The sequence below is a fragment of the Bos taurus genome, chromosome 23 (assembly GCF_002263795.3).
Source record: "Bos taurus isolate L1 Dominette 01449 registration number 42190680 breed Hereford chromosome 23, ARS-UCD2.0, whole genome shotgun sequence".
In the NCBI taxonomy this organism is placed as follows: Eukaryota; Metazoa; Chordata; class Mammalia; order Artiodactyla; family Bovidae; genus Bos; species Bos taurus.
Genome location: NC_037350.1, coordinates 30717969 through 30732154, shown reverse-complemented (window position 1 = coordinate 30732154; position 14186 = coordinate 30717969). Strand labels below are relative to the sequence as shown.

Here is a 14186-nt window from a genome sequence, read left to right as displayed (position 1 = left end):
AATGCATGAACTAGCTGGGTGAATCCTACACACAAGGTGAATAAGAAAAACCCCACACGAAAATCAATTTCAATTCAATTCAGTCGCTCAGTCGTGTCCGACTCCTTGTGACCCCACGAAGCACAGCATGCCAGGCCTCCCTGTCCATCACCAACTCCCAGAGTCCACCCAAACCCATGTCCATTGAGTCAGTGATGCCATCCAACCATCTCATCCTCTGTCGTCCCCTTCTCTCCTGCCTCAATCTTTCCCAACATCAGGGTCTTTTCAAATGAATCAGTACTTCACATCAGGTGGCCAAAGTACTGTAGTTTCAGGTTCAACATCAGTCCTTCCAGTGAACACCCAGGACTGATCCCCTTTAGGATGAACTGGTTGGATCTCCTTGCAGTCCAAGGGACTCTCAGGAGTCTTCTTAAACATCACAGTCCAAAAGCATCAATTCTTTGGCTCTCAGCTTTCTTTATAGTCCAACTCTCACATGCATACATAACCACTGGAAAAACCATAGCCTTGACTAGACAGACCTTTGTTGACAAAGTACTGTCTCTGCTTTTTAATATGCTGTCTAGGTTGGTCATAACTTTCCTTCCATGGAGTAAGTGTCTTTTAATTTCATGGCTGCAATCAGCACCAACAATTTCTCCCTAAGAAACAAAGTGTTTCATGTCTGGGACCCTCAGTTTGAAGACTTACACCTGAGACATGGGCCTCCAAAACATACCTCTGAAAATCAATGAAGTTTGTGTGCATGAAATCCGTGAAGCTATAATGAACTAAGAAACAGGCTCACCCAGACTCACTGTGGCTATCTCTCCAGGGCACAGCATACAGACACAGACTGAAACCTCCAGCTTGTCCCTAAAAGAAGCCTATTTCCTTATCTTAAAAGCTAAGACTTCTAACACATATCTAGGGGTCAACTGCAATCTTCGCCAAACTCCTGAGAAGCCATCAGGTGCCATCATCATGCTCTCCCTCTGTCCCACCCCAGATCACTGGTGTCTCTGTGCAAAGAATTTGTGCACACATATGGCTGCCCAGGTTTTGTGGCTGCTGCCAGAGGGCACACTCCTTGATCACCTGGTTCAGTGGCTTGCGTTTCTGGGTCCAACAGGAGAGTAGCAAAAAAGAAACAGCCTGTAACTGGCTACCTGCACCCACCCACCCAGGGCTCAATGTTGAGGGAACAGACAGAAACACCCATCTCCATCTTCTCCTGAAAGAGGTATAATTGCATATTTGAAAAGTTATTGCCTTGGGTTCTGGTAGATTGCCTATGACAACAACAATCACCTTGCCCTGAATGAGGACCTGTGCTTTTGGACCACAGCACATGCAGAGGCTCAGATCCCCAAGCTCAAGCTTGAGCAGGGTGGTGCTTCGGGGAACAGTAGGAACTATCTGGAGGGGGACTGCGGGGGTGTGGGTCCACAGACACCTGGAGAACGGGAAGGACACACTGCTGCGCGCAGGTACGAGGGGCGTGGGGCCTCCCTGGTCCCCCCTAGGGCTGGACCTGGCTTCCCACAAAGAGAAGAAAGTGAGGTCAATGTGGAAACAGTGCCCCGGTTCCTGTAAGGAGAGGGAGGAATCCTCCCAGGTTTTCATATTCTGTACAAGAGAGTGACTCGCCAGTGGCCCCACTTCTCTGAAGGACAATTAAGGAATCCAGTCTCTTTGAGGAAGAAGCAGGAACCTATCCCTGAGATAACTGGTCAGCGGTGCCCCTTCACCCTGGGTGCCATCTTGTGAACCATGACTGTCTCTCAGGGCCAGGTCTCACCCTGAGAACAAGTTTGGAGGCCTGACTCCAGCTTTTCTGAGTCATTCGGTCTCCACCCAAGTCAGGAGCATTACTCTGTATTCATTCCCTTACATAGTGCCTCCTACCTTGGCTCTCACCCTGACTCCAGAACTTTCCAAGGACTCAGGAACATGCCCAGACCTCCGAGCTCAGGCTGGTGTCTGGTGTTTGTGCTGCTTCTTTTCAAACCCTCTGTCCTGTTTATTCTCAGGATGGTCACAGGATGCTGCTTCAGGGACCCATGGAGGTAACAGTAAAAGGGAATTTTCTGATTCATCCTCCATAGACCTTCCAAAGACACATGTGACCCACAACCCCATCTCTGGCCATGAGGTCCCCCTGAGGTTCTGGGCCCTGGGCTTCTACCCTGAAGAGATCTCACTGACCTGGCAGCGTGACATGGAGGACCAGACCCAGGACATGGAGTTTGTAGAGACCAGGCCTTCGGGGAATGGAACCTTCCAGAAGTGCACAGCCCTAGTGGTCCCTTGTGAAGAGGAGCAGAGATACACGTGCAATGTGCAGTGCAAGGGGCTTCAGGAGACCCTCACGCTGAGATGGGGTAGGGAGGATGCTGGGGTGGAGCTTCTTCTCAGATAAAGCTGGAGCCTTTCTGGACCCCTTCAGCAAGGTCAGGACTCAAACCTGAAGTCTGGGCCCCTTCTCTTTCCTCCACAGTACCTTCTCGGCCCTCCGTCCCCAACACAGACATCATTGTTAGTCTGGTTCTACTCGTGGTCATTGAAATTGTAGTAACTGGAGAGTTGGACTATAAAGAAAGCTGAGTGCTGAAGAACTGATGCTTTTGAGCTGTGGTGTTGGAGGAGACTCTTAAGACTCCTTGGACTGCAAAGAGATCCAACCAGTCCAATAAAGGAAATCAGTCCTGAATATTCATTGGAAGATCTGACGCTAAAGCTGAAACTCCAATACTTTGGCCACCTGATGTGAAGAACTGACTCATTTGAAAAGACCCTGGTTCTGGGAAAGATTGAGGCAAGAGGAGAAGGGGACAACAGAGCATGAGATGGTTGGATGGCATCACTGACTCGGTGGACATGAATTTGAGTAAACTTCGGGAGTTGGCAATGGACAGGGAGGCCTGGCGTGCTTCAGTCCCTGGGGTTGCAAAGAGTTAGACACGACTCAGCAACTGAACTGAACTGAACCAAATCTTTGATATTTGTTGTCTCAGGCGCTGTTAGGGGAAGGATTTTCTAATACCCTTTCTGAAAGCCTATTAACAACTTCCACATCTTATAATTCCCTGAATCTCCTGGAGAATTGTCTATCAGGTACATTATCCCCAGGGTTGATACTAGGAAACCCACATGGGGATAAGTAACTATTACTGGAGTTGAAGGAGACTGGGTTCCCAGAGGCTACAAAGAAGCTGTAAATTTCAATGTAAGGAAGTCCTGTGGTCACTCCAGTTCTCACAAAGCCAGACATACCCTCCACAAGAATCATTCCATCTCTCATCCTTGTACACAGAACACAGAAGTCGCTCAGTCATGTCCGACTCTTTGCGACCCCATGGATTGTAGCCCACCAGACACCTTGGTCCATGGGATTTTCCAGGCATGAATACTGGGTTGCCATTTCCTTCTTCATCCTTGTACATCTGGAGGCAAAGGGAACATTCTCTTTCTTTTATTTTTCCCATTATGCTGGAAGCTGACTTGGAAGCCAAAGGCTCTTCCCAGAAGACACTTTCATTCTGATATGAGCATCTGGTAAGTACAATGACCTTTACCTGGTTAAGAAATGAGTCAGACTTGAAGATGAGCACTGTGTGACTCTCTTCCTTTTTCTCAAATCTACTTTTTACTTCTCTCTCTGCAGGCAGGTTTCCTTTGTTATTCAGTCCATACAGCATGAAGTGGCAGTAGCTTAAATTCCAAATCTTCATATGTCCTCTACCCAAGAGCTAACCATACTTCACCTGGCCATCCCCCACCACCCTTCAAAGACCCCTGAGTGAAAGGGCAGAGTCTTTGATGAAAGGATGGAGATAATCACAGGGGCCACTTTCTCTTGGACATTTCTCTTTAAGTAGAAGAGAACGATCTACACACTAGAAGTAGCTACTTTAAGGTAGAGAGGCCTTCTACACTTTAAGTGCAAAGTGGTGAAAGTCGTTGGCATTTTGGGACCCAGAAAACTCAGGGCTGCATCAACATTAGTCACATTGGCAGCTCTGAGACCACTGGTGCCCGACATAGCATCACTTTGTCAAAGCAGGCACTGGCAGAACAGTAGTGATGAGCAACTTAGATGAGAAGGGGAAGAAAATAGAGGGTTCTGCTCACCAGGAACAGAATTCATGTGAGAACTTTCTGGGAACTCTAGATAGAAACGGTGGCAAATAATAAAAGCAGAGATTTCTGTTGTGCCAGCCAGATGTAGAGCTGAGGGAAAGTACAGAGAGAAGAAACCTCCCAAGAAGGACTTTTCTTAATTTTCTTCCTTCTGCTTCTTGCAAAGCTCAGAGCTTGCGTTCCCCTCCATCTTTGCCCACTTGATATCCCATGGTGAAATGCTAAAGTCTCCACAGGTGTCAGAGAACACTTTTTCAGCAAACATTTCTGAATGTCCCCCTATGTGGCAAGAGCAATGCCAAGTGGCATGACACAACTCCAGCCTGTGTTTCCTGAGACTGTATCAGCCCATAGGCCCAAGAGTGATAATAAACAACAGGCTGTTGTTTTATCTACTATTTTATTTACTATTTCAACCCCACCTAGGGCTTCTCAGGTGACTCAATGTTAAAGAATCCACCTGCCGATGCAGTAGACAAGGGTTCAGTTCCTGGGTAGGAAGATCGTCTGGAGAAGGAAATGGTGAACCCACTCCAGCATTCTTGCCTGGGAAATCCCATGGACAGAGGAGCCTGGCAGGTACAGTCCACAGGGTCACAGAAGAGTCAGACACGACTTAATGACTAAACAACAACAACAAGCCCTGTAGTCTGGCCAAAATGAACTGTTTCTGGCAGTTCCCAGGAAGTTCTTGCATGAGCTCTGTGTTCTCTGGAGTTTAAAGCACCTGTGCCTCTCTCCACTTTGCCTATCTCCGTGTAGAATACCTCTCTCTTCCCTTGAGTTTTGTTATTCAATCACTGAAAAAATAGCCCAAGAGAGGTCCTCCACTATCTTTAGCTTCTGCCACCAGACTCTCTATCCCTTTGGCTAAGACACAAGACAGTGGGGCTGGTGAAGAATCAGTAATAGAATCAGAGATGGTGTTGTCTGGCATCCTCTGGCGTGCATCTCATTCTACCCCAAAACTAGTCTCTCTCCATAGGCAAATATAAGTCTACATTTATAAAACTGGATTTCCATACACAAAGGCAAAAAAGATTCAGTCCGTGGGATCGCCAAAGTATCTTACAAACACAAAAGGGTCTTTAAACCAAAACAATAAATACATAAATGTTTATATTCAGAGAGATTTCTATATACTATATTTACATAGCATATATTTTATATATTTATTACACATTTTATACATAATCTCAATGGCCACATAGCCTGGAATAAAAACCACTATGAAATAAACACTGAGGACACATATTTCTATAAGAAAAAATTACCTAAGTCTTTAAGTATATTAACGTATTCATACATTACATGTTGATTCAACTGTTCAATTGCACACATTACAATACATCTTGATTGTTTCCTGTATGTCAGGCACTGTTCTACACATATAATGATTTTATTAAGACAAATTTCCAGATCTATAAATCTGTCATTATACTGAGGCAGATTAGAAAAGAAATAAGATTTTTTTTTTTTTAAGAAACAAGAAAACTCTGGATAGTAATGAGTGATCTGAAGACGAAATGAAGGACAATGCAATAGACAATATCTTGAGGGGAGTATTAGTTGTGGTGTCAGAGAAATTGAAAATGAGAAAAACCAGACAGACATGAACATTCGGGTATTAATGTTGGGAAATTCTAAGGATAAGAGGGTTTCCCTGGTGGCTCAGTGAATAAGAATCCGTCTGTCAGGGAAGAAGACATGGGTTCGATTGTGATCCAGGAAGATCCCACATGCCTCAGAGCAACGAAGCTCGTGCACCATAACTACTGAGCCTGTGCTCTAGAGCCCAGGAACCACTCTTATCGAGCCCATGCATCGCAACTAATGAAGACTGCATGCCCCAGACACCATGCTCCACAAAAAGAGAAACCCATGCACTACAAATGGAGAAAGCCCCAACACATCAGTGAAGACCCACCACAGCCAACAATAAGTGAAATGAATAAATAAATTTTTTTTTAAAATTCTAAAGATGGGAAATTGAGCATAGCAAGAGAAAATACTAGAAAGGTAAGAAAAGGATTATGAAGGCTCCTGTATGCCATAGTGAGGAATTTGGAATTTGAGTTGAAGGCAATTGAAAACCACTCGAAGTTTTCGAGAAGGGAAGTGAGGCAATTCTTTTAGGAAGGATAATTCTTTTCACAATATTCAAGAAGGCTATAACCCCTAAATTCCATTTCTAAAACCCTTACAGTTTTGAAACTTCTTCCATATTATCACTTCCTTGACAAAATTATTTTGTGAATCTACTGTACATACTAAACTCTTTTCCAGGCTATGGTACTATTATGAGATATTTCTCCTCATAGGTATTATATACTATTAATATTGTCTCGTGGTTTGTGTGTGGTGTGTGTGTCTATGAAAAAGAGAGACATACAGACAGACAGAGGTTGATTTCTAAAATGAGACCAGATGATTTTATGAAAAAGAGAATGATTAATGTGAGGTCTGAATTATAGGAAGTGAACACGAAAGGTTGAAACAGAGTATTTGCTCTATCATATTAAGCAATTTTAAAAGACATAAAGAAAGAAAACAAAAACTCATTGGTGCTTTGCTGAGTTTTCACTGAAAGTGGTAACAATGAGAGTTTCTCAGGCTTAGTCCTCTGGAACATACAGTATGGACAGTGAATTCTAAATCACTTCCAATAAAAGTTTTCCAATCAATAGACATGATTACAGACTCCATATCAAAGGCTCCATGACTTTACTTACTAAAATATATTGTTCCCATTTTAATAAAATTGTTCATAGTAAATTTTATTATCTGTCCATTTTCAGAAAGAAATATTTTTCTCTACACAAAGCAGAAGCAAGAAAGCCAGTCTAAATATTTCAATCGTCCAGAGAAGGACTAAGGCAGTACATATTTGTAACTTACTTTGAACATCTAGATTTAATTTTTGAGAAACTCGAATTATCTTTGTAGTTCATATATCATAAAGACAGTATCCCCAGCAGTTAAGAACTCATATTTTAGAGTCTGTTGGAATCCTGCCTCTGTGATTTACTAAGTACATCACTCTGATAAAATCACTGCACCTCTTTAACCCTCAGTTCCTTCACATATTTAGCAGAAATCATGATAATGCCAAGCTCACAGAGTTGTTGTGACAAATTGCATAGAAAGTGCTTCGGTCAGTGCCTGAAACACAGAAGGTACTCTTACATAGTAACTCTCTAGCACCCCCTTGTTTGTCAACAAAAGAGTAACTGTGAAAAGGCCTCAAGCTTCCTCACAAACTCTACTTACTCAGGGGGAAAGACGTGGATTAAACAAACAGCTTAACAGTATGGAGTTTGCTTAATTCCAACAAGTAGAGTACAATGGAAAGAGCTAACGACAGCACCTTCTCTGGATTCATTCTCCTGGGCTTCTCCAACCAGCCCCAGCTGGAAACGGCTCTCTTTGCGGTCATCCTGATCATCTACTCCTTGAGCTGTTTAGGCAATGGCACCATTATGCTTTTGTCAACCATGGATCCTCACCTCCACTCCCCTATGTACTTCTTCCTCTCCAACCTCTCTTTTATGGATCTTTGTCTGACTACTTGCACTGTTCCTCAGACTCTGGCCAACTTTAAGGGGAAGGACAAGACCATCACCTATGGCGGCTGTGTGGCCCAGCTCTTCATTGCCTTGGGACTCGGGGGAGTAGAGTGTGTCCTCCTGTCTGTCATGGCCTATGACCGCTATGTAGCTGTGTGCCGTCCCCTCCACTACATGGTGATCATGCATCCCCAGCTTTGCTTGCAGCTGGTTGTAACTGCTTGGCTTACAGGCTTTGGCAGTTCTGTAGTCCAGACAGCACTGACCATGACTCTTCCTCTCTGTGGTAAAAACCAAGTGGACCATTTCTTCTGTGAAGTTCCAGTGATGCTGAAACTGGCCTGCACCAACACCTCTGTCATTGAGGCTGAAGTCTTTGCTGTCAGTACCTTCTTCTTGGTGGTGCCCCTGTCACTCATCTTAGTATCCTACGGTCACATTACCCGTGCAGTCCTGAAGATAAAGTCGGCCCAAGGGAGACAGAAGGCTTTTGGAACCTGTGGTTCTCACCTAATGGTAGTGATTATTTTCTTTGGGACGCTCATCTCCATGTACCTTCAGCCTCCTTCCAGCTATTCACAGGATGTGAACAAAAGCATTGCACTGTTCTATACTCTGGTGACTCCCCTGCTTAATCCCCTGATTTACACTTTGAGAAACAAGGAAGTCAAAGGGGCACTAAGGAGACAAATGAGGAGAATCCTAGACTTGAGGCAGAGTTAAAGCAGTGCTTGCAGGCCCAGGAAGTTCTGCAATGGAACACTCCTGAGTGACTAAAAACTAGTTAATTTAATCCAACACATCCTTATAAAGCACCAACCATGTGCAAGACAGTGTTCTGGGTACTTGAGATGTATCAGTGAGACAGAGACTAAACCATTGAGCTAAACCTTTTGCTAGGGAGAATATATGTTAAATAAGATATTCTAAAAATAAACTATGGTATATCATGTACTACACAATAATGGGAATGAACAATAACTACACATACGAATACATGAATGATTCCTACAAACATGACTTACAGTGAGCAAACTAGATACAAAATAATTCCTACTGTATGATTCCATTTACATAAAATTCAACCAAACGAATCTCTGGTATTGAAAGTCAGAACAGTGGTTCCCCTGGGGACTGGGAGTTCTCCCTTGGAAGATATGTGGGGGAGGGGCATTCTGGAGTTCTGGTCAGGTTGTGATTCTTGATCTGGATGTTGGTGATATAAAGTATTCAATCTGTGAAAATTCATCAAACCTGAAACTTAAAGTACTTGCACTTTCTGTATGGATGCTGGACTTCAAATCATTTACTTCTTAAAAGTTTTAAATAAACCAGATATTAGCAGAATACTTTGATTCTAAATGATCACACTAAGTATTTTTGTTACTTTCACATAAAATTTGGCTTTATCTTCTCAGTGATCTAAGTTTCTTCTATCCATTGACCATCTTTAATAGATTTAAAGTGTTTAGATATTAGCAATTTCTGGACAACTCAGATGAACCTTGTCTTGAAGACTTCAATTTAATGAAGATCTCAATTCAAGTTCATGTGTCCTGTGAGTCTCCCTGGTCTCTTCATTCCATGTAGATACTTAGTGACCAGGTCTTGAGACAAAAATCATACTGATAATTTTCAGATGAAAATTCTACTACTGGGAATTATATTGCCTTGAATTAAGTTTATCTTGACTGAAAAAGACGTGTATTGTGAATATTTGTATATTTCTATTTGTATAATGTAGCATACAAAAATGCATAATTTACTAGTAGCCAAAAATATTTTCATTTACCAGAGATTTTAGTACTTTTCAGTATTTAATAGCATATGATAAGAGGGCAGATACTGAAGGGAATTTATAAAACAATATAAAAAACAGAAATAATTGTCTGGTAAGCTCAACGTGCCTTTGTGCAAATATGTTCTTCTTAAATATTTCTTATTTAATATGGTAAATTGGATAGTTTTTCAGGTATTATTCTGCTAATGAAATAATAGAACAAGGATTTTTCTTTATTTAAGTGAAAATAGATTGCTGAATTGTTGAGGTCTGTACTATACTTTTCTCTGCTTGTACTGAATATGAGTGATTTCTGATTATATTTTTTGTAATACAGAAGATATGATTTTTTTATATCAACCCCTTGGAGTTTTCTTTCAAACCATCACAGCTAGACTCACTGATAACATAATCATTTTCTGGCACAAAAGTTCCATACTCTATAATCATCTAGATGCTTACATTTTTCCTTTTCAGCAAATAAATGCTGAAAATATATCATTTCATTCAAAATAGCCATTTGTGAATTTCATTTCCCAATAAGGTGCATTAGGTTACAACTGACCAAAGTTCCCACTGCAAGTCCAGTCACTCCTCCTTAGCCACAGACTCAACCAAACATGGATCCATTTGATCTGTCATTCTCCATAAAGGATTTGAGCATCCAGCTTTTCTGGTATAGGAGTGGGTGGGAGGAAGTGCCTGAAACAACCCTTGGCCAATACTGACGAACAATTGTACTTGGAAAGGCCAAATTAATTGTACTTGGAAAGGCAACCATATTTCTGAAGCCATTAGAAAGTTGTGAGGTGATGAGGGTGATGTAGACATGAATAACAGAAAACACTAAACACTGAGGTGAGCTGAAGGGAAACTGCCTTTTTTTTTCTCATAGAGCATTTGATGAGCTTGATTTTCAGATGAGGATTGAGCATGGCCCATAGAGAGGGATTTTGCCACGAAAACATGAAAAGCCAAACACTCATGTAAGGCTAAACTGACAAGCTGAAAACTTAAAGAGACTTAACTATGTGGCCAGATGTTTCCAGTGGACATTTCTATTTCCAGTGGGCTCCCTGGGAAGCCAGAAAGTCAGAACAAAGTTTAAAAAATATGGAACAATCTATCCTGCAACTCCATTGTGCTTCAGTTCATTTCAGTGCAGTCGCTCAGTCGTGTCCGACTCTTCGCAACCCCATGAATCACAGCACGCCAGGCCTCCCTGTCCATCACCAACTCCCGGAGTTCACTCAAACTCAGGTCCATAGAGTTGGTGATGCCATCCAGCCATCTCATCCTCTGTCGTCCCATTATCCTCCTGCCCCCAATCCCTCCCAGCATCACAGTCTTTTCCAATGAGTCAAGTCTTCACATGAGGTGGCCAAGTACTGGAGTTTCAGCTTTAGCATCATTCCTTCCAAAGAACACCCAGGACCGATCTCCTTTAGAATCAGACTGGTTGGATCTCCTTGCAGTCCAAGAGACTCTCAAGAGTCTTCTCCAACACCACAGTTCAAAAGCATCAATTCTTTGGCGTTCAGCTTTCTTCACAGTCCAACTCTCACATCCAAACATGACTACTGGAAAAACCATAGCCTTGACTAAACGGAACTTTGTTGGCAAAGTAATGTCTGTGCTTTTCAATATGCTATCTAGGTTGGTCATAACTTTCCTTCCAGGGAGTAAGTGTCTTTTAATTTCATGGCTGCAATCACCATCTGCAGTGATTTTGGAGCCCAAAAAAATAAAGTCCAACACTGTTTCCACTGTTTCCCCATCTATTTCCCATGAAGTGATGGGACCAGATGCCATGATCTTAGTTTTCTGAATGTTGAGCTTTAAACCAACTTTTTTACTCTCCTCTTTCACTTTCATCAAGAGGCTTTTTAGTTCCTCTTCACTTTCTGCCGTAAGGGTGGTGTCATCTGCATATCTGAGGTTATTGATATTTCTCCCAGCAATCTTGATTCCAGCTTGTGCTTCTTGCAGCCCAGCGTTTCTCATGATGTATTCTGCATATGTTAAATAAGCAGGATGACAATATACAGCCTTGACTTACTCTTTTTCCTATCTGGAACCAGTCTGTTGTTAAAAACTCACTAGGGTAAGGGGTCCTTTCTCTAACACATAGTCCTCTTCGGTAAGGCAGTTGCCAAATTTTGAAGCTTCATGAAGCAGAGGCTAAATAGCTAATCTAGATATCTTTGAAGGGCAGAACTTAATCTACAACAGTCTTTCAAGGCTGAGAAAATAAGACTCCTGAGACTTTCTGTCAAAACCCAGAAGATTGTATCTCTTGTATCTCTAGAAGAGAACAAGATAAAGGCTGAATAGAACAAGGACCTACTGTACAGCTGAGGAAACTATAGCCAATATTCTGTAACTATTTTTGTACCTGATAAAGGTTAAGAATCTGAAAAACAATATATACACACACACACATTGTGATCATCATTTCATGATGTATGTAACTCAAATCACTATTCTATACATCTCAAACTTAAATTACTATTCTATACATCTCAAATTTATGCAATACTGTATAAAGGACATAAAGTCATACAACTTCTAGAAGAAAATATTATTCCTCAATGAGGCTGGAAGAAAGTAAAAGAATAGCTATCATTAAAAAGATAAAGGATAACAACAGTTGGTGAATTTGGAAAAGGAACACCTTGTACTGTTGATGGGAATGTAAGTTGGTAAGCCACTATGAAAGATAATATGAAGATACCAAAAAAACTAAAGATAGAACTTCCATGTTATCCAGCAATCCAAATTCTAGGTACACCAAATAAAATGAAATCACTATCTGCACTCCCATGTTCAATGGCCTCATTTTTCACAAAAGACAAGATACAGAAAAAAAATAGGTGACCAAAGAGGTGAATGGCTAAAGAAAAAGTTCTATGCATATCCAAAGGAATATTATTCATTAATGAGAAAGAATGAAATACTGCCCTTTGCAACAACATGGATGGACCTTGAGAGCATTATACTTAGTGAAATGTCAGAAGAGAAAGACAAATACTGTATGATCTCACATACATGTGGCATCAGAAAAACTGAACTTGTTACAAACAGAGGGAAGAATGGTGGTTACCAGAGGCAAAGAGATAGAAGAAATGGAGAGATATTAGCAAAAAGGTACAAACTTCCAGCCAAAAATTAGTTTCTGAGCAGTCAAAAAAATAAACTTTTTAAAAAATTTTAAGGGGAATAAATATTTGACAAGATAAAGATCATAGCTAACACTAAATAGTAATCACTTTACCATATATAGGTATATCAAATCACACTTTGTACTCTTTAGACTTGCTCAATTTGTCTCTCATTAGATATAGAACAAAATAAATGAAAATAAGAGTTATTATTCATTTCTTTCATCCTACTTATTTTTTCTCTCTTAACTCAGATTTTCACTATTGATTAAGACAAAAATTTCTACGTAGTTAATAAAGGAAAATACTCTAACTTTATTTATGTACAAAGACTGTCTTCTCTTTGTGCTCCCAATTTCAATCCAGAGCCTGAAAGAATGGCACTTCTAAAAGTTTAACATTTTGTGTATCCATCATAACAGCAAAAGGAGCATGATCTCTTCCATGAAGCTCCTTAGTGCAGCAAATTCTATCAATTTTCTTTTTAATGTGACTTGCAGGAATAAAAAATTACCACATTGACTTGTGTGTATTTGTCCTTATTTCTGAAAACACTGAAATTACACCATATATAAAACTGTATCTTCTAAGTGATATAAGCTAAAGAAAACATTTCCTTCTACTGTTCATCCTCAGGAAAGAGTCAAGAGATCGATCTAAAAGTGGTTGCATACAGAGTGTGTGTTTGTGGATGTGTACATCTGGCTGTGCGTAATCACTTAGTAATGTGTGTTATTTAAAGCCAAATAGAAACCAAAATAGAACATGCTGGGGAGGAATATGAGGAGAAATATTCTTTGGGAAGTACTGGAGGCTTTTTCCAAGATGGGGAGTAAATTGAGAGAGGTTGATCTCATGATAACAATGACACATTGATGACTATGGTGCTCCCTTTATTTATATTAAACCAAACAGAATTCTCATTGAGTGGATGCATCATTAAGAAACTTTCCAAAGAGAATCTTGGGAGACTATTGAACAATCCTCAAATGCAAGAAATAAGGACTGAAAAATATTTACTAAGTACTACTTGTGACCGGCTAACACAAAATCAGGACTGGGCTCCTGAGAAAGGTTTTGACAACTAACAGTGACATTGCATTGATCCTGAGTATCCCCAATAACCTAATCACTGGAAATGCCTAGGATGCTTCAGTGAGACTAAAGCCACAGGTATAAGCAACAGCTTCCCTGGTGGCTCAGAGGGTAAAGTATCTGCTTACAATGCAAGATACCCAGGTTCAACCCCCAAAGAAGATCCCTGGGTCAGGAAGATCCCTGAAGAACGAAATGTTATGCCACTCCAGTATTCTTGCCTGGGGAATGCCATGGACAGAGGAGCCTCATGGGCTACACTCCATCAGGTCACAAAGAGTTGGACACGACAGAGTGACTTTCACTTTTCACAACTGAAGAGTTTCACTCTCAAAAGAGGTTAAAATTACCCTCAAAAATGGTCACCTAAATAGAAGAACTTGCAGCTTCTAAATACATTGTGGATTTAATTCACTACAAAATGGTTAAAAGAATCCACCAAATAATATAAATCAG

At 41.1% G+C, this 14186-nt stretch overlaps 1 protein-coding gene and 1 pseudogene across 1 annotated transcript; both read left to right on the top strand.

The window, feature by feature from the left end:
* The first annotated feature begins 705 nt into the window (after window positions 1-705).
* The window catches only part of LOC617979 (BOLA class I histocompatibility antigen, alpha chain BL3-7-like), a 109099-nt pseudogene continuing 95618 nt past the window's right edge, over window positions 706-14186 (top strand).
* On the top strand, window positions 7473-8417 carry OR2B7 (olfactory receptor family 2 subfamily B member 7). The gene has a single exon (NM_001390725.1). It carries the CDS (start codon window positions 7473-7475, stop codon window positions 8415-8417), a length of 945 nt encoding a protein of 314 aa, NP_001377654.1.

Excerpts from the sequence above, each read along its gene's own strand:
- OR2B7 (NM_001390725.1), top strand. The coding sequence starts at position 7,473 with ATGGAAAGAGCTAACGACAGCACCTTCTCTGGATTCATTCTCCTGGGC.